The 20257-nt window shown below is 36.2% G+C and overlaps 1 protein-coding gene across 1 annotated transcript; it reads left to right on the forward strand.

Moving 5' to 3' along the window:
• Positions 1 to 13840: 13840 nt before the first annotated feature.
• Positions 13841 to 18570, forward strand: LOC108986289 (elongation factor P). Its single transcript, XM_018958866.1, has 7 exons — positions 13841 to 14198; positions 14308 to 14385; positions 14895 to 15001; positions 16061 to 16138; positions 16384 to 16485; positions 16840 to 16921; positions 18200 to 18570. Exons 1-7 carry the CDS (start codon positions 14039 to 14041, stop codon positions 18316 to 18318), a joined length of 726 nt encoding a protein of 241 aa, XP_018814411.1. The 5' UTR covers positions 13841 to 14038; the 3' UTR covers positions 18319 to 18570.
• The last annotated feature ends 1687 nt before the right edge of the window (positions 18571 to 20257 follow it).

Raw genomic sequence — 20257 nt, forward strand, 5'->3', positions numbered from 1 at the left:
GGGTGTAAATGGGTCTTTAAGACCAAACGCAACTCAAAAGGCAATATTGAACGATATAAGGCCAGACTTGTTGCCAAGGGTTTCACTCAGAAAGAAGGCATTGATTACAAAGAGACTTTTTCTCCAGTATCTAAAAAGGACTCTTTCAGGATCATTATGGCATTGGTGGCTCATTATGATTTAGAGTTACACCAGATGGATGTGAAAACGGCATTTTTAAATGGAAGTTTGGATGAAAATGTCTACATGGAGCAGCTAGAAGGCTACTCAGAAAAGGGCAAAGATCACCTAGTATGTAAGCTTAAGAAATCAATATACGGGCTTAAGCAAGCTTCCCGACAATGGTACTTAAAGTTCAATGATACCATTACTGCCTTTGGTTTTAAAGAAAACATTGTTGATCGATGTATATACATAAAGGTCAATGGGAGTAAGTTCATAATTTTGATTCTGTATGTTGATGATATCTTGTTAGCTAGTAGTGATCTTGGCTTACTTTATGAAACCAAGGGTTTTCTTTCTAAGAACTTTGAAATGAAAGATATGGGTGAGGCATCTTTTGTGATCGGAATCGAAATTTTTCGAGATCGAAAACATGGACTGTTGGGATTGTCTCAGAAAAGTTACATAGAAAGAGTTCTTGAGAGATTTGGCATGAAAAGTTGTTCATCACTGGACACTCTAATATCAAAAGGTGATAAGTTTAGCCTATCTCAGTGTCCTAAAAATGAGTGGGAGCGCAAAGAGATGGCAAAAATCCCCTATGCATCAGTCGTGGGGAGCTTGATATATGCACAGATTTGCACGAGGCCAGATATTAGTTTTGCAGTTGGCATGCTTGGGCGCTACCAAAGTAACCCAGGGATGTCTCATTGGAAAGCAGCAAAGAGGGTGTTGCGATATTTGCAAGGAACTAAGGATTACCAGCTTACCTTCAGAAGAACTGACATTTTGGAGGTAACTGGATACTCAGACTCTGATTTTGCTGGTTGCTCTGATAGCAGGAAATCCACTTCAGGTTATGTTTTCCTGCTGGCTGGTGGAGCGATCTCATGGAGAAGTATGAAGCAAACCATCACTGCTTCATCTACAATGGAGGCTGAGTTTGTGGCATGCTTTGAGGCCACAGTACATGGTTTATGGCTGAGGAACTTTATTTCAGGGCTTGGAGTTATCGACTCTATAGCCAGGCCGCTGAGAATTTATTGTGATAATTCCTCTGCAGTATTTTTTTCCAAGAACGATAGGTATTCTAAAGGTGCCAAGCACATGGAGCTCAAATACCTAAGCGTTAAGGAGGAAGTACAGAAACAAACAGTGTCCATAGAACATATTAGTACTATGCTCATGATAGCAGACCCATTAACAAAGGGTCTAGTAGCAAAGCTATTTAAGGAACATGTTGATAGAATGGGTCTTATGATATGAACATGTTAATGAGCTTGTAAATGTTTTGAATTCTATTTTGACACTTAATGATATCTATTATGGTTATTTTGTTTCTGTTTTCTTGTCTTTCCACTTTATATGTACATTAAATGATGTGGATGAATGATGACAAGATAATGTCAACAATAGACATGAATTGGAACCCAAGGCATTATAGCATTAGCCTTAATTATCCCAATCAAAGATCATGTTAAATTAGGTTACTGATGTTGTGGTACATGGAAGGAAATTTGTTGATTATATAACAGAGGACCGCCATGACTCGCATTAGTATCTAGTTTGACATTGATATTACGGAACTCATAAAATGTAAATTAAGCTATGAAAATTTTCAGGAAATGAATTTGCGCAGTATGGTTAATTTCCTGTAATAAACTCATGAACGGAAAATATCATTTATGGGCGTATGGGCCAAGTGGGAGAATGTAAGAGTTCTATTTGAACTCTATGTCCCACACACCCATATCTGATAGAGTTTTAAATAGTGTTAGAGTTATAATGGGATTTAAACTCCTAAGAGATAAGATTAACTCTTATCTCTAATTATAGTCTGACTCAAAGACTTAGATTTCATGATGGCCAGAAATCTATAAATAGGACTGAGGGGTTAAAGGGTTCTCACCTACAACATTAGAGTGCCTCTAGCCATCGGGAGACACTAGTGAGGCCAAGTTGCTAGGGTGATCCTTCTCTCATAGCTAGATTCATTTCTTCATCAAACAGATGGAGAAAAGTACGGCTTTTACTATTACTGTTTATTATTGTAGATCATACAAAATCAAAGATCCATTTATTAATATTCATGTTAAAATATCTAACATATCGAGCCCACAAAACCCATAAAAAAAGGACCTCACAGACATTGGACTCACTCACAGTGCTCATTCAGCCCCACCCATTATAGACCGACACTCATAAAGGCCATATACCCCTACATCTTCTGATGAAAGTCAACCCAAGAAGAAGAAGCCCCAACAAAATAAGACAGACGAAATGCACATCACAACTACAACAACGCCCTAGATCAAAATTCAAAAGACTCGACGTTGGCCCTCACTCTGCTTGTGATGCAGTCAGGATTAATGGGAAAGCAAAAAAAATTAAAAAGGCTTGCTCGTTCATCTCCATACCATAAGCCACTACCACCACCATCCGGAAAATCCAAAAAAACTAAAGAGGCAAGCTAAAAAATGTCTCTCCCAGCTAAATAAAGATAATGGCATGGGATTGCAGGGGACTCGCCCAACCCAAAGCAATTAGAAATTTAAGGGTCAATATTAAGAAATATAACCCAGGCATTATCTTTTTGTCGAAAACCATAGTGCTAGTAAAACTCATCTTATCTATTGTGAATAGTTTAGGTTTCTACCATTTTGGTAGCTGTCCAGCCTCAGGAAGAAAAGAGGGCTTATTACTTTTGTGGCGTTCGAGTGTTGAAGCAAAACCTGTACATCTTAATATGAATGCAATTTTAGTTTTAATTTATTCTGGCCCTCCATATCATCCTTGGTTGATTACATATGTCTATGCACCAGCTCAATGTCAGTTTAAAGCAAACTTCTGGAACAACTAGGACTCAACGTATTAAGCATTTACGGGAGCTTGGGTTTGTATAGGAGATTTTAATGACCTCCTCAACTAATCAAAGAAATTCGGCAGGTTTCCGATTTCTTCATATCAATTGGAGGACTCAAAACTCTAATGGAAAACCATGGACTTATTGACATTGGTTTCACAGGTCTTTATTTCACATGGTCAAACAACAAACATAGTAATGCACTTATAAGAGAAATATTGGATTGTGGGATCGTAAATAAAAAATGGAGACTGCTTTTCCCAGACGCAACACTACACCATATGGCATATTCGACCTCAGACCACCATCTGTTTCTATTGCACACAACAACAAATCAACAAAGAGCGTCCTCCTTCAAATTTGAAGAATTTTGGATTCACAAGCCACTCGGTCAAATTATAATCAAAGAAGCATGGAGCAAACAATGCAATGGTTCCCTAGCCTACATATTGTGCAAAAAATTCAAGTCCACAAAAGAAGCTCTTAAACTATGTAATAGAGTTCACTTTGGAAAAATTTGGGCCAATATTCAGAATATAGAAAGGGAACTCCTCGAAGTACAAAGTAGCCCCACAACTTTCGAAACCAAGAAAGAGAGAAACACATTCAATTTAATCTCCAAGACAAATTAAGAATGAAGAAATCTTATGGTGTTAAAAATCCAGAATCGCATGGTTGACATCCTCGGACCTCAACACCAAATTATTTAATCTATCAATAACAATTTGAAGGAGAAATCGGGACTAGATAATTAGACAATGGACCAAATTATTATTGAATCTTCTTTTATTAATGATTTTCGGTCTATATACATCTCCACAAAACCACAAGTCTTGGGGTTATTAGAAAATCTGTTTGAAAGGCAAGTCACATATCAAAAAAATGAGTTGCTTAGTTCTACACATAGTGAAGAAGAAATTTTTTGCACACTAAAACAAATCTCAAGCTAGAAAGCGCTAGGTCCGGATGGTATGACGACACTATTCTATAGACATTACTGGAGTACCATAAAAAAAGAAGTCATAGAAGCAATACAATTTTTTTTTTCCAGAATGGAAAGTTCTTGAGACAAATGAATCACATAAACATAACCCTCATCCCCAAAATCTCAAATCTAAGCTCTCCATACCATTATCATCCCATTAGTCTAACAAATATCATCTACAAAATCATCAGCAAAATATTGGCTAACCACTTCAAATCTCCTTTGTTCAATATTATCTCCCCTCTCCAATCGATTTTTGTTCATGGCTGTAACATCAAAGAGAACACAATGATAGCTTATGAACTATTTCATTACCTTAAAATAAAATCAGGAAAAATAGTTCTAATGGCTATAAAACTTGATATGGAAAAAAACTTTGATTTTGTTGAGTGGAATTTTCTATTTACGGTGATGCAAGTCTTGGGATATAGCCAAAAGTGGATTAGTATGATAAAAGAATGTATTACAACAACAACCTTCTCAATTCTTATAAGTGGTTCACCCAGAGGTTTCTTCAAAGCACAAAGATGACTTAGACAAGGAGACCCCATCTCACATTTCCTCTTCATACTGAACACATAGGTGTTATCAAGACTTGTAATCAAATTAGAAATCCAAGAAAATTTTGAAGGTATCAAACCAAGATGGGAATAGTCCACCAATATCGCACCTCCTATTTGCGGACGATACTATCATATTTGGGAAAGCTAGCGAAAGAAATGCTCAACCCATTTTTGAAAGCCTAGAGAAATACCAGCTTTGGTCAGGACAAAAAAAATTCAAAACAAGTATTCTATCTTCGTCATAAGAAATACCAATGCAACAACCAAAACTTCAATCTCCCAGTTTATTGACATACAATTCCTCATCCTCAAGAATGAAATATCTAGGCCTCCCTACTTCTTTGAATAGAACAAAAAGAAAGAACTATCATGAGTTATTGGAAAAAGTGGGGAAAAACTATAGGGTTGGAAGTCGAAGCTACTCTCGCAACCAGGTAGAACCATGCTAATTAGAACAGTGGTCATCGTAATTTCATCTTATCAAATGCCATCTTTCTTACTGCCGAAATCAGTATGCAAGACTCTAGATTCCAACCTCAAAAGTTTTTGGTGGGGCTTTTCGAAAGATTAAAAAAAAAATGACTTTTAAGTCTTGGAAATCCATATGCCAACAAAGAAATCTGGAGGCCTTGGTCTTAGACTGATGGACAATATGAATCTAGCACCTCTAGTGAATACTGGATGAGAAATGAGCAAAGAAAATTCTAGCTTGTGGCACTCTATTCTCTTAGCAAAATATCTAAAATCCATCAACTTTTGGAATGCAACCCCAAAATCATTAGACTCATGGCTATGGAAAAGAATCCTCAAAACGAGAGATCTACTCACAAAAGCCATATGCTACCAAATAAACAATAGATTATTTGTGAGATCCATAATTCTTGAGTTTTTAATTTAATGTATATTTTTATTAAATGTGTTATTTTATTTTATTTATTGGTATTGTAATTTATTTTGGTGTATTTTAATTTGGGTTTTTATTTCCTTGCTATTATTATTTATGTTATTCTTGGGCTTGTTTATTGTAGTGTTTTATTTGTGGGCTGTGTGTGTGTTGTGTTTAAACCAACCCAACCTGTGTGCAGCATCAAGCCCAGCCTTGTGTTTTGAGGACCCAGTCCGAGTGAAGCTTAGCCCAACCCTTAAAGAGTTTTGAGCCCAGCCTGTGCGGCTCGTGTTGAGCCCAGCCCGTGCGGCTTTTGGTACCCAACTCCCCCTTAGTGGAACGACACCGTTTTGGATGGAACTTAGGGTTCCATCATTTTCTCCTTTGCGTCGTGCATCACATTTCTTCTTCCTTCTATCTTCTTCCAGCAGCTGCTGCCATGGTCGTGTGGACCTTAGTCACGCAACTCAGCCGCAAGCCGCCACCTCCATCTTCCTTTATTCCTCTCTGTGTCATTCGGTGGAGGCTCCGAAAAGCTCACTGTTGAGCTGCCACTGCTCACGGCCACCACCACCTTCCACCATTCCCGTAAGTAGCTTCATGTTGCCTGGTGGAGCACTCTGTGATGCGCTGTTCAGCTGTCGTGCCACACGTCCGCACGAAATGCTTATTCTCCTCCACGACTTGCTGCCCTTTTTGTGCCTTTCAATCGTGCGACACACAGCTCCTCAAAACCACCTTGCTTAGTCTATATATAGTCCTCGGTTTTCCTTAGTTTGATGGCTTCTGAATTCCTCCTCCTCCTTTTTGTTTAAAGCTTTTTCATCTCTAAGTTTTAGTTTATGGTACTATGAATTTTAATGGTTAAATCCAAGAGTGAGGAGTTGTGCCGTGCTTTCTTTGTTCTTAAATTGTGAAAAACTTCACTCGGATTCTTGGGGAATTTTTGTACTTGTCGTGAGCTTCGCCGTGTGCTGCCGCCTTGAGCATCACCCTTTCGCTTGATTTTTCAGAATTTTTCCATCTTCATTTTGTATGTAATTTTTCAGTTTTTAAATAATATTGTTGTATTTGTCTTTCATAAACTGTTGATTGTGTTCGTCTGTTGGAATTGGGCCTTGGGCCGTTGAAGCGTTGGGATGCAAATTGGAGTTGTTGGAATTGGGCCTTGGGCCGGATTGGAGGACGGGATTTTACTTGTAATTGTGAAATTGTGTATTTGTTGACCATTTTATGTAAGTAAGTTATTTCATTCAATAAATTGTTGATTGTATATTTATCATTTTTAATAAAATTGTGTTGTGATATCACGTTGTTTGTTTGGAATTGTGACTGAACATGTGGGTGCATGTGTATCACGACTTTAAGTCGAGATGAGACATTATCTCAGTGAAGCTCCTCTGGTCACTCGGGAGTGTAACAGACTGACGTGACATTCCCTGAGTTGTCGTAGGGCGATGACGGGAACGAACGAGACGATAACGCTCTCATACTGATTCTGTGACCTTTTGGCTGGCGAGGTTAGAGGATGTTTGGCCATGTACGCGCTGGGCGCGGAACTGGGCATCGCTCGTTACGAAATCTCATGCACGGACGTTACCCGTGGTGTGACGATGAGAGCCAGGTCGTGCGGACGGTCCATAGGGGAGACCATGATGCATGCTTATTAATAATAGTTATGAATGAGCCAAAATGAGATTCTTGGCGTGAGTGGTTAAAAATGGTATTTTTGGAAAAAAGAAAATGTGGTGTTGTTTTATGCAATATATGTCCGTATGGGGACGCGTGATTATTTATGTATCTCTTGGATGTTGTTTTGGTTAATTACTTGCTGAGATGTCATAATCTCATTGTGGTATTTTACCCTACGGTTTCGTCTTATGGTGCCGTAGAGTCTGACGTAGAGCCCGAGTATGAACCTGAGGGATCAGCTCTGCCGGAGGTTTGAGTTGTTGAGATTTTGTTCAACGTTATGGGATTTGTTTCCCTTATGTTATTTCCTATCTTTAATTTATCTGTCAGATGACTGTATAATTCTTGTAAAGTTATTTTCCTGTTTTTGAACAATTCTGATACTTTATAAAGAAAGAGATTTTATTTTTTCGCTGCGAATATTATTTTGTACACTTATTGCATGATGTACACATTCTGAGCATTGGTCTTTGGGGTGCGTGATCCGTGTGGTCATCATCCCTGTGTCACAAACTCCACAAGATTAACACGTGGGGGTCGAGGGCGCCACATTATTGGTCAATGTATGGTCAGGACCTTGGATTCCTATAATGGAAAATTTCACACCAAAGTCGATTCAGCAAATGAACCAGGTACATCCCCTTTTGAAAGTCTCTAACATGATCATAGAAAACTCCCGGTCTTGAAATATTCCAAAAATGAAAATTTTCTTTGAACAAGAGGCATCACCGAAATCCAAAAAAGTTGAGACAGGACCAACTGATATGGTCCCCAAATCACAATGGGGAATTTTCAATCAAAACAACTTATCCTGTAGTTGCAAGCAATCCCGGCAACACTCAGCAAAGCTTCTCGATTTCTATTTTTAAAGATCTATGTAGATTGAAAATTCATGGTCATCAAAAGCTGCTTCTCTGGAAAATATTATGGAACATCATTCCCACCAGAAAACAATTGAGCATTGTTGCTCCTCAACTCCACTCAGAATATTGCCCACTGTGTAATGTAATGAAGCTAAAGAACTGCACTCCATCTCTTCATAGAATGCCCCATCACTTGGATCCTATGGTAGCAAAGCATTTGGTTTCTAAATCTCGCAGCACCATCAATAAACTCTATATCAAACTAGATACAAATGGTTCTCAACCTAGGAAAGGAGTTATGACTAAATTCCTAGGTTGAGAACTAAATGACTTAGAAAAACATCATTTCCAACGATTTGCAGTAATCATATTGGATTTCATCTGGAGACAAAGGAATGAAATAGTCCACAATCACACAATTCTCTCTCTCAAGAAAGCAAAAGACCAACTGGACCAGACCTATCGAGCTTATAGACACGCATGGGAAGAAAAACAAAATAGTCAAAGGAAAGTCTGGAAACCTCTCCCACAGAACCAATGGAGCTTCTCCTTTGATGCAGCAGTCAGAGAATCATTCTCAACAACCTTCGTTGTTTGCCTTGATCACAACGAAAAGAAACTGGAAATATGGACCTAAAAAATCCAATCCACAGATCCAAAGATAGTTGAAGCTTCAGCAGCTCTTTTGGAGTCACAGTTAGCAACACATCTCCTAAAAAATCAAGTAATATTGGAGGGAGATGCACAAACTGTTATAACAGCCATCGAAAGTACATATTCAACTCCAAGTTGGCAAATCACTCCAATTATAGATGAGATTCAACAAAATTTTCAACAACATAAGGATTGGAAAATTTCCAAAATCCATTGAACCCAAAATCAACGTGCACATTCAGTGGTGCAATGGATAGAAACCAACTCAGCTTTTGGTTGTATGCTTTTAAGTATTTTTAATATTAAGCACGGGTGATTAGAAAAAAATAAAATAAACTAAAGAAGTTATGGATGATTGAAGATTCGGTTGGTAGAAATTAATGCCCCGACTCCACAAATATTTGTCCTTCCCACGTTTAAGTTCTACTGCTATTATATCTACTTATATATAAAGCGCGAAGAGCTCTGTAACAGTGTTTTCGTCTAACATTTTTTTTCCAATTTTACCCTTACTGTTATTCCAAATCTACGGTTTTGCCACTGAGAATTTTTCCATTTTGCCACTGTCTCTCCTGCGCGCGAGCCCCTCCTCCTCTCTCCCCCGTTCGTTTCTTCATCTGCTACGGTGCGCCGCCGCACGCCGTCGTGCTCGACACCGCCGCTCTCATTCTCTTCCCCTACGACCGGCGTCCATTCCCTTCCAATCTCAGCCCCTCTCGTGCTGTCGTTGACCGCCACGAGCGAATCGAAGCCGCGGCCCGTCCGATTCTTCGTCGCCTCCAGTGCTCTGCCGCACGCCGGCGTGGCCAACACCGCCCCACCCATTCTCTTCCCCTCCGTCCGGCGTTCCTCCCCTTCCAATATCAGCTCCTATCGTGCCGCCGTTAACCGCCATGACGAATCCAAGCCGCCGCGGCTCTGTTTTTTTTTTTAATTTAATTTAATTTAATTTTATTGATAGGAGCGTTGTGTCTTTATTGTGTTTTATTTCCTTTAATTTTGAATTATGTAAATATTGAATTGAATTGTTACAGTTTCAGTATAAATCTAATTTTTTTTTTATTAATGGTTTTTGTTTAATGATTTATTAAGAAATAAACTTAAATATTTTTTTTTCATTTTTGGATAAATTGAATAGTTTATTAATTAACTTGAAATTAATTACACTATTTGAGGTAGATCTATAATTTTTAATGTACTATAGTTTGTTTAATTTTTTTTAAAGGAAAATAATAGGATTACTACTCTCCTACTACTCATTTACTACTCTTTTTATATTTAATTTTTTTTAAAATTTTTTATTTTACTTAATGGTTAAGGAAGTGATTATTAATAAAATTATATATTTTTTTAATTTTTTCGATTAAGGATGTTAAAAAAATATTTCAAAGAAAATGATAAAAAAATAAAAAACTTGAAATTAACTATGAGTAGTAATTGGGTAGTAATATGGTAGTAACCCTATCATTACCTTTTTTTAAATGTAAAGGATGAGACTTTATAAAATATATGATTAAATTATTTAATACTTACCACTGTAGTTTTGAATTTTAAAGCTGACACATTATATATTTATTTTGAAAATAACAAATATACAACATGCGCATCCAACTATAATTATTAAGAGTAATAATAGTAGATTGGTTAGTATAATTACAAATTTTCATAAGGAAATAAATTATAACTTCTTAATAATTTAAAAATATAATATGTCATTATTATTATTTTATTTACCCAAATGTGAAAATGTTAAATAAATTAATGCTTTTTATTGTTATTATTTTTTATAGTGTTTTTGTTTTAATAATATTAAAAAGAGTTATGAAAACTTTTGAAGTAAATTAAGATGATCTGGTTTGCATTTTTAAATTAAAAGCTAAACTGCCTTTGAACTAACGCAATAATTTAACATTATTTCTAGTGTTAAATAATATGGTCTAGAATATGTTAATATATATTAGAACATTTTTAATTTTTTCCTTCTCTGAAAATTTATATAATGTTGGAGAGAGTTAGATGAGATGAAATTTTATAAAAAATAATTGAAAGAGAGAAAGAGTTAAATAAAAAATATTATAAAATTAAAATATTATCAGACACTTAGATTATAATTTTATAATATTATTTTTATTTTAAAATTTAAAAAGATAAATTATATTTTATTTGAAATTTGAAATTTTGAGAAAGTTGTAATGATTATTTTTAAAATTTTGTATTTCAGTTATGTTTAAAAAGGAGATATGATATGATATGAAAATTTTGGAATAAAATCTATTTTCAAATAGACTTTTATTTGAAAATAAGTAAGGGATGAACAATGTTCTTATCAATTTCTCTCTCTCTCTTTTTTCCTTTTTTCTCATCAAATCCGGTTCTCTTATGTTTTTGCTCTTTTGTTGATTAGGTGAGTTTGGATACTGAGGTTTTTTTTTTTTTGATAGCTTAGATCCTAATTGAGATGAGATTAGTTGAAATGAAAATTAAAAGTTAAATAAAATATTGTTAGAATATTATTTTTTAATATTATAGAAACATTAGTCTTTTAAACAAGAGATTTTGGTAAGGTTAACCAAATAATATTTTATTTTTAGTAAAAGAAATAATCTTAATTTGCTTATGGATGTTACATTTCATTTAAATGCATTCAATTTTTGAGTTTGCTGCCTAACAAGATCCAAGATTCTCATTATATATTATTTTATCTGGAACTCGCAAAAATACTATTGGATATAAGCATTGATATTAGGGTTTATAATATGAGATAAAAAAGGAAATGATTTAGTTAAAAATCCTTATTCATATGCTGCTTGTGATAATATGATGATTTACTTTACACGATGATTCTATCTGAAATTGATCATATTTTACTTCCTATTATACATCTTACAATATTTAATAGTAGACAACTGTTGCCCTTAACTAGTATATATATATATATATATTAGTCTTGTCTTGTAACTATTTCTAGGTGTTCTCTCTCGACCTAAACTCATGCTTAGACTATTAGACATGCATACTCCTTGAATTACAGCCTTACCAAACGTACGTCCTGAAAATGTGCAACCCACTCACCAAAATGAGCCACATCAAGCCTATACACCATGGCAATCATTTGAAATGCAAGTTGCTTTCATGAGAATTTACTTCTCTTCCCAGATATTCTACTCTCACTTGCTCTACCTACAGACCAATGTAATAGCCTTTATAGTTTATCCCCAGGCCTCCATAAATTCATCCCAAAGCCATGCACTAGCTTTGCAAAAACCACCTGCAGTTGGAATAAAGGCATTAAAAATTCACGCCTTTCTTACCACTCGATCTACACGTTTTGTTAGGAAACTGAATCTTCTTCTTTAGTCATTAAGTAAGGAAACAAGAGATTTAAATAGAAGCTCTATTTTTTATAAATGGGGAAAACGGCGCGCAAGCAAAAGAATGCTTGGCAAACTTTGAAACAAACAAATCGAGATGAGTCGCTTATATATACACCCTCTCCAAGATGGAGTATACAACTCAAGTAAACCCATCCTGCGTAATAAAATCTGAATTTGTTGAATGCCAAGAGGCTTTGTACATACATCAACCATTGCAGATTTCTTGGCACAAAAGAGTTGAGCTAGCTGTCATGAAGAAGACAAAGAACTTGAAAAATAACTAGGTAACTTTACAAACGGTAGAGGGCATTGATCTACTCTCTACCTCTGTTGATGATCGAGAAACATTAGCTTCTTTCTTGGAACTCAATGATACAAGTGTGTCACCAAGAAGGATACAAAACTCAATAATAGAAAAACAAGTTTGAAAACAGCTATAGGCCGATCTGAATCTGAAAACGCTGTCCTGTAGTGGCTTTATAATACCTCCAAACTCGATGTGCTGCACTTAAGTGAGGCTGCCGAGGTTGATACAAGACAAACCATCGTGATGCATCACTAAACAAAAAGATCTATAGGATTTGTAGCAACGGTATCAAACTTGTTAGAATTAGGAAAGGATATTATATACGCGTTTCAGATTAGCAAATAAGATCAAAATTGAAAACCTTTATTTTTTTGGTACACATTTACAAAAAAAAAAAAAAAATCTAGGAAAAGACCAATGAACTAAATGATAGTGCCAAAGGTGAAAAGGGATCTTTGATTACGGAAGAACTAAGTGATGATCTGAAATTTGAGAAGATAGCTTGAGAAGTTGATTGAGTAGGCTGAACATGAGATTGCTGCGAAAAATAATAGAGGCCTCCTTGCTCTTTAGCCATTCCAATCGTCCTCCAATGTAGAGATCTAATCAATTTACAGACTGAAATTAATTAGGTTGAAAGTGAAACTAGGAAGACAAGGGACATGATCAGTTTAATTAAATTAGAGAATCAGAAAGATTATAAACAGTTCTAATGTGTTACCAAAAAAATTTCTCTATTATGAAGTTTTACAGATGTCGGAATAATAAGTTTTATGGAAATTGAACTTTCAGTATGATCAGTAGAAGGAAAACTAGGCCATGAATGATTTTTACGACTAAAGACAACGAATTTTTGAAATGCCTGACAGATTTTAGAAACTGTGATGTTATGGGTCTCCTTCACTTAGGAATCCCAAAACCTTTACTTTTTTCTCTTATTGGGGCGAATCTGGAACAGTGCTTGAAGATGTGGGTGGGGTGCATCGTGCTGCATATTGCTTCTTCCATTGATGAGTGACACATGATCCATGCAGATCCTTGAAGATACACGTACGTGTGAGATAATCTAAAGAATTCAGGATTTTCCAGTGATCTCATTGTAGGATTTTTTTTTTTCTTTTTCAAAGTCATTTTTTATGGATGACTCCCTCCTGATGTTTTTGGAAAGAGGAGTATTATAGTAACAAATAGATTATTACACAAAAGTAATATTTTAAATTGACGTGATTTTATGTGATGATCTGTTAAATCTATTTTATAATAAAGATAATTTTACAATCTGTTAAATTATATCAAAATACATCAGTTTGTAAAATTATTTTTATGTAATCATTCTAATACTCTCTCTTGGAAATAAAGACGACCTTAGTCGTTGTTAAAAGTCACACTCGCGTCCTAACAAGCGCATAGGTGACGTTATGGTGGCGTCAAGAAAGGCCGCTAACCCAATCTAATGTTTCGCCTCAACAAGGTGCTCAGCTGGACTCTTGTGCCAAGGGAAGAACGCAGGCCAGTTCCGTGAAAATCTCCTTATCTAAGAGAAAGCGAGGGACTCGTTTGAGTCTTGGTCCTCTACCAAAGTACTAACTTTTTGGGGAGAATAACTCTTCCGAGTGCCCCGCTCTTCAGACAATTCTCGTTTTCTTTTCTTTTTCTCCTTTCTCTTCAAACATTGCCAACCAACCAACCATGGCGGGAATGGCAACCTTCAATCTCCCTTCGGCATCTTCCATCTTCTTCCGTGCATCACCATCATCATCATCAACTGCTACGCTTTCGCGCTCATTCAAGCCGTCAATTCTCCCAATGCGTGGTCTTTCTGGAAAGCCCTTTCGTCCCAGATTTCCAAGTAACACCTTATCGATTCTCGTTCTTATATTAGTCCTTTCATTTTGTGTTCCACGTTTATTATAACAGTTTTGGGCATTGTGGGTGTTTTTGTGTATTTCTCTTTGCAGAGATTTATGCATTTTCCAGTAACGATATCAAAGTGGGTAGCAACATTGAAGTAGACGGCGCTCCTTGGAAAGTTCTCGGTTTGAATATAATCTTTTCTTTCTTCAGTTTTTACTTCTATTTCTCATTTGTTTTTGGTTTTCTATATTTGTTTGGTTGTTTCGAGACAAAGAATGTTAATTATATCTGACTATATTGTGTGGATATAATGTCTAAAGCGTGAAAGATATTCCACAACTATTATTTCCTTCCATTGGTTTTCAATCTCGAAGTAATAATACATTGGGCGTGTATTATGTATTCATAAACGAACTTATCTTCTGGGAGTATACATGTGTATCTTCAATTTTCTTTTGTGCCTAATGCTAGTTCAGCTGCCAATGCATGCCACGGAATCGGATTTTAAAATGTAAAATGGTCAGTTTTGGTAATGCTCAAAGTATGTTTACTTCAATATTGGCCATTATGTCCTTGGCGTCTAATTCTAACCATTTTTTTCTAGGCGGAATGTTTTTATAATTCAGGGAGACTATCTGTGTACACTACTGTTTTGAATCTTATACATATACTGCCCGTTGGCCTTCTTCAGAGTTTCTCCATGTAAAACCTGGAAAAGGAGCAGCATTTGTGAGGACCAAGATGCGTAATTATTTATCAGGAAACACAGTTGAGAAAACTTTTCGGTCAGGAGTTACGGTAAAGCCTTTCATACTACAGGCAGATTTATCGTCAAGTTCCGTGTCCTTATATTTTTAAGGTTCAATATAGTTTGCAAGGGCTAACATTTAAATAGGTTGCATGTCATTAGGACCCACAATTGTTTCTTTCCTAAGAGCGTTTATGCTCATCAGCAAACTGAAAATTGTCATTTTCCATTGGGATTCTTTTGTATTTTCCCTTTGCATCTTAGCTTTCTGATTCTCTTGCATAAGATAGACTATGGAAAGGATCTGGCATTTTGACCTATGGTATTATGCACCAAAGGTTAGAGCTGCTCTTCAGCTTTTTTTTCAGATATGAATTCGTGCACGTGTTTTAGAGAAACTTTGTAAAAGTGCTTCATTCTAATTTTATAAAACATAGAAATTAGGGGTTGGTTCAGAAGATTGTTTGGTAAGTTTTAAGTTGATTTAATAAGTTCTGTTTATCCTTCAGTTCTATACTCTCAGCTTACAGCTGGTGTGTGGTTACATACTGTGAAATTCACTAGTATAAAAGGGTTAGAACATTCACATACAAAGATGTGACACAAGTTATGTATGACATGGCTATTTGGGGGTCCTTATTTTTGTTGTTGGCACTGTCTGCATGTTTCTAAACAATCACATCCCAAAGACTACTTTGAAATGTCAATAATACAAGAAAACATTTTAAGATTGCCTTTGAATTTGAAAAGATGATCTCCTCTAAGTATTTTGAACCCCCAGTACTTGTGCTTGTGATGAAGAATGATTAATTCATTGATTTTCAAAGTGATGGGTCGTGGCTTCTTTTTCTGTCTTGTATGTTGCCTTCTAAGTGAGGCCAGAGGTGAGATCATTATCATTCATAATATGCAATATGAAATATCTTAAATTAGATCACATTGTATCAAGTATCAAATATAGCACTCTATCTCACTCTGATGCATGGATGGATTTTCTTTTCCTGTTGTAACGGCTATCAGAACATATAGTTCGGATAATGATGCTCTTATATTTCTATATCAGGCAATGTCTATTCTGCTCTCTCTCTCATGTATAACTGTTTCCCCAGATTGATGAGGCAGACATATTCAAAGAAACAAAGCAATTCACATACAAAGATGGCTCCCAGTTTGTCTTCATGGACTTGGTATTGCTTAGTATGCTTAGCTTCCTGTTAGAAAGAAAGAAAGAAAATAAAATCTTCTTTTAAAATGCATTTCAAGAAGTAAGTCATCTTTTTTTGTGAAGACTAGTTTAACCATCTATTTGGACAGTTGGGATCAGTTCCTGTTTCAAGGAAGCTTATGTTTTGTATTAAGTTAACAAGTCCTGCATTGAATGACTTATTTTGTTGTTTTCCTATCTCAGTTTCTCAGTCTTTTATTTTCACAGAATACATATGAAGAAATTCGTCTTAATGCATCAGATGTCGGGGATAAGATGAAGTATCTGAAAGAGGGAATGGACTGCATTATGCTATTTTGGAATGGAAAAGTATTTTTCCTAATCTGTTAACCTTTCCAACATCTTTTCATCTCTTTGTTCCTGAGTCTTTCACTTGTAAAAGAGCAGGACATTTTTCCCATAGCAGCGCCTAAGAGGCTGCTCTGTAAACATTAGAAAGGGGCAAAGTTTGCATAGATGAGTCTGTTCTTGGAGGAGCAGTCCATTATGAATTACATTATTTAAGCACCATCTGATGAAACTGAGCAGTGCTCATTTTTAGTGCGCTGAGGTTTGCTAGTTAGATGCATATGCTATCTTATGTGCCAATGTCACCACTCGATGTTTATTGTTACTGTCAGTGTTATTATTTTCAGCTAGAAATCTACCGGTTTGGTCTTGCAGGTTATTGATTTTGAAGTGCCCATCACAGTTCAGTTGACTGTGGTTGATGTAGATCCTGGACTTAAAGGTGACACAGCTCAAGGTAATGTCATTTGCGTTCTTTTGCAATTTCAAAGACAAAATTCATAATGTAGTAGATGTATATTCCACTTTGTTACAAAAAATAAAAATAAAAAATTCAATTCAGTTTGTCAAGACAAAATACAGTGCAGGCAGGTTCATCATTTTATTGTGTTAAAATTGCCTACCCTTTCCGATTGTGATTTCTATGTCATGTATGGTTGTGCGTAAGGGCATATCAGTTGGACTAGATTCTTCTTTTTGATCAATCGCAACCTCTTCCCAAACTTTACAAGTTTTTACAAAGCAAAGGAGTTTTTGATGTAGATGATATCTGTACAGATGGGTCTTAATATAATTTTTTTAACAGGTAGATGGGTTTTAATATAATTGATGAGAATAATGTGAGGAAAAGAATCTACCTATAAAAAAAAAAAAAATTGTGAGGAAAAGAATCTGCAGGGAAGTTCTTTCCCATAATCTGGTTATTTAGTTTAAGAGCTGGACTCTGATATCCATTTCCACAAACCCCCTTTGTGAGGATTGAGTAGGTGAATTGATCAGGGCATTTATTCTTCACAAGCATGTCAGACAATACCAGAGAAGCCCCCTCCTTATCATTTTGATTCGGATCTGCCTTCTCCTTTTTCCTGATGAACAACTCATCATCAACATAAATAGTGAGTCAGTTTTGAGGCTTCTTTCTCAGGGCGTTTTTTGTTTTTTTGCCTTTAACCTCGACTTTGATGGTCATTACTTAAAAAATCGAGGTCTTTGTACTTACAAGTTGGGGAAGAGTGATAACAAAATAATCCCCATGACTAAATATAAACCATGCTGAATGTGCATCTAAATGGCTTCTGTAGGTTTCAATAATGTTACGCCGAATGAATGCTTTTTGTTGATGAGACATTTGGAATCTCCTTCATACTTCATTACAATTTTGGTAAAGAAATACAAAAAGTGGTTGAAAATTATACTGTTTTCGGTTTGCCCTTTGTGTTTTCAACTTTAATATTTTTAAGGTAATATCAGGACACCAATTGTGATGTGGTTCACCTATGCTCCCATGTTTTCTTTGGGAGAATTACACTTTTCATCTCAAACCACCACTATTTTATAACATGCATCATAAACTGTAAAAAAACAGGTCAATCGTCAGTTGGTAATTAAGGGTACAACTTGAAAAAATGGTGGTAGTTTGTTTTGCACTCATGTTGACTCTCTTTTCTCTTTTCCTTTCTATTTTTCATTTATTTTCTCTGGCTAACCGTTTGAGAAATGAAATCTTGTTTGGCAGGTGGATCTAAGCCAGCTACTCTTGACACTGGTGCTGTTGTCAATGTTCCGTTGTTTGTAAATATAGGTGATGAAATACTGGTGGATACAAGAACGGGGCAGTACATGAGCCGTGCATAATCTCTACTTCTCAGAAGGTTTCCTGTCATCAGGCATATATATTTAGCTTCTTCTTTTCTTTTCTTTTCTTTTTGTTTTATTTCTTACTATTCTGCGAGAGTTTTATACCTTCATTTGCGGCACTTAGCATGGTGAATGGCTATGAATGTGAAATTGAAATATCTTTTTGTCTTAGAAGAGGGATATTATTAGTAATTCAAATGGACTAGTATCTCTATATAGTAAAGTTTCAGGTAACATTTTGATTGGCCTTCTCGCTGGTGCATGGTATTTATATAACCTAACATTTTTGCAATCCTTCAATGGCTGGAAGTTGAGTAGATGCAGAGTATATTCTAGCAGGTCTTTTTTTTCATGATCTTCTGCATAAGTTCATAACCCTCTCAGGAGGTTATTCATCATCCTCTCATGCACTTCGAAATCATCTCCCACCATCTCCTTATAAGTTTTAGAGAGGAACTGAACTCAAATTCAAATTTACAGATATCATCTACTCAAACCTCGGTAACATTTTGATTTTATTTGTATTATCATATCATTTTATATTAAATCGTGTATTTGTATCATGAAGCTCTATGAGAAGAGGAGTTACACAGTTGTACAAAATTTAAAATTTTATCAATTGAGAATTTAATATACGGTTTGATATCTCTTTAACCAAACCTTTGGAATATCGTATCTCACATGGTATTAGAGAATTCCTCGTGCTCTTACTTTGTTGATCCTATGGCCTCAACTGAATTCAAATTTGTTCCCAGGCTGTTACTCTCATTCCATTGAATCATTCAGTACTTCCGCAATTTTCCTAATGAGTGAAAAGGGTAGGAGGGGCCAACTAGAGGTGGCCTCCCTATCTAGGCGTGACTATAGTAACACCTTACCAGTTGAGAACCGAACAAGTGTGGCCTATACAGTAGTCGGCTGGGAGTTGCAGGTATTTCTTGTAGTTGGGTTTAAGCATAACTTAGACTCTAATCCTACTAAGGTGTTGGATTTGTGGAGCCTAGTTTGTCGGTGTGTTGGCTTGATTTGATGACTTGAATCGAAAAATATGCATTAAAATTTTTTGACAAATTTTCAAGGAGGTTTCCCTAGGAAAATTTTTTGGCACTGTTTGCTACTCAAGAAGCACTTAGCGGAAAGTTTACTCGATGTTTGCGCGACAGGTGGCTCCAACAAAGGTCAGACAGAGAGTTCATTCTATAGATAGCTTGAGCGAAGGTCAAACAGAAAGTTCACTCAATAGGTAGTGCAAGTGAATTTCGAATAGAGAGTTCGCCCGAGATAGTGTCAAGCGAATGAATTAGTGCACGTACAACCAAATTCTCACTTTTCATTTCTTTCCATAAATATCGTTACATAAGCATTTGCATGTGTATATCCAATATTATGTTATAAACTTTAACAGAATTTATTTATAATTTACTTATCCAAAACAAAAATAAGAAAAACTTGTAAAATAAGTATTAATGTGAACCAGAATATAGCCGCTCAGATATATAGGCATAGCTTTAGGCCCGGAGTGATCTGCTGAAAGCTTTCCATGACCTGGGACTTCTTGGATCTGGTACTTGGACTTCCCTCCTTCCACCGCGACTCTTTCTACCAAGAATAGGCTTGAGAAACTTCTTCAGGACCTTGTGGAAAGCCGACCCACGACGCCCTCGTTGCGCCTGCCTCACCGGAGGTCGTGGAGTAGCCGGGCCCTGACCAACCAGTGGTGCATGGAACCGAGTCACACTTGGCTCTGAAAAGCTCCTCCCCAGTATGGCTTGGTTCAGCTGCACCTCAAAAGACAGTCTTTCAAACCGGTCCAACAGCGTGCTCTGCTCGTCTCCAAACTTCCTAAGAACTACTTCGATATGGTCCATTGCTTCCGATTTCTTCTGAGCCATTTTCACTGCCTCGAATGTCTTCTTTTTCAGTTTTGGGTTGGAAA

This window comes from Juglans regia, chromosome 3, assembly GCF_001411555.2.
Source record: "Juglans regia cultivar Chandler chromosome 3, Walnut 2.0, whole genome shotgun sequence".
NCBI classification, from domain to species: domain Eukaryota; kingdom Viridiplantae; phylum Streptophyta; class Magnoliopsida; order Fagales; family Juglandaceae; genus Juglans; species Juglans regia.

What these genes read in the sequence shown, in the direction of transcription:
- LOC108986289 (XM_018958866.1), top strand. Translation starts at nt 14,039, where the DNA reads ATGGCGGGAATGGCAACCTTCAATCTCCCTTCGGCATCTTCCATCTTC. An exon ending in TGCTATTTTGGAATGGAAAA is followed by an intron (nt 16,486 to 16,839) that starts GTATTTTTCCTA and finishes TTGGTCTTGCAG; the next exon opens with GTTATTGATTTTGAAGTGCC. An exon ending in TAAAGGTGACACAGCTCAAG is followed by an intron (nt 16,922 to 18,199) that starts GTAATGTCATTT and finishes CTTGTTTGGCAG; the next exon opens with GTGGATCTAAGCCAGCTACT.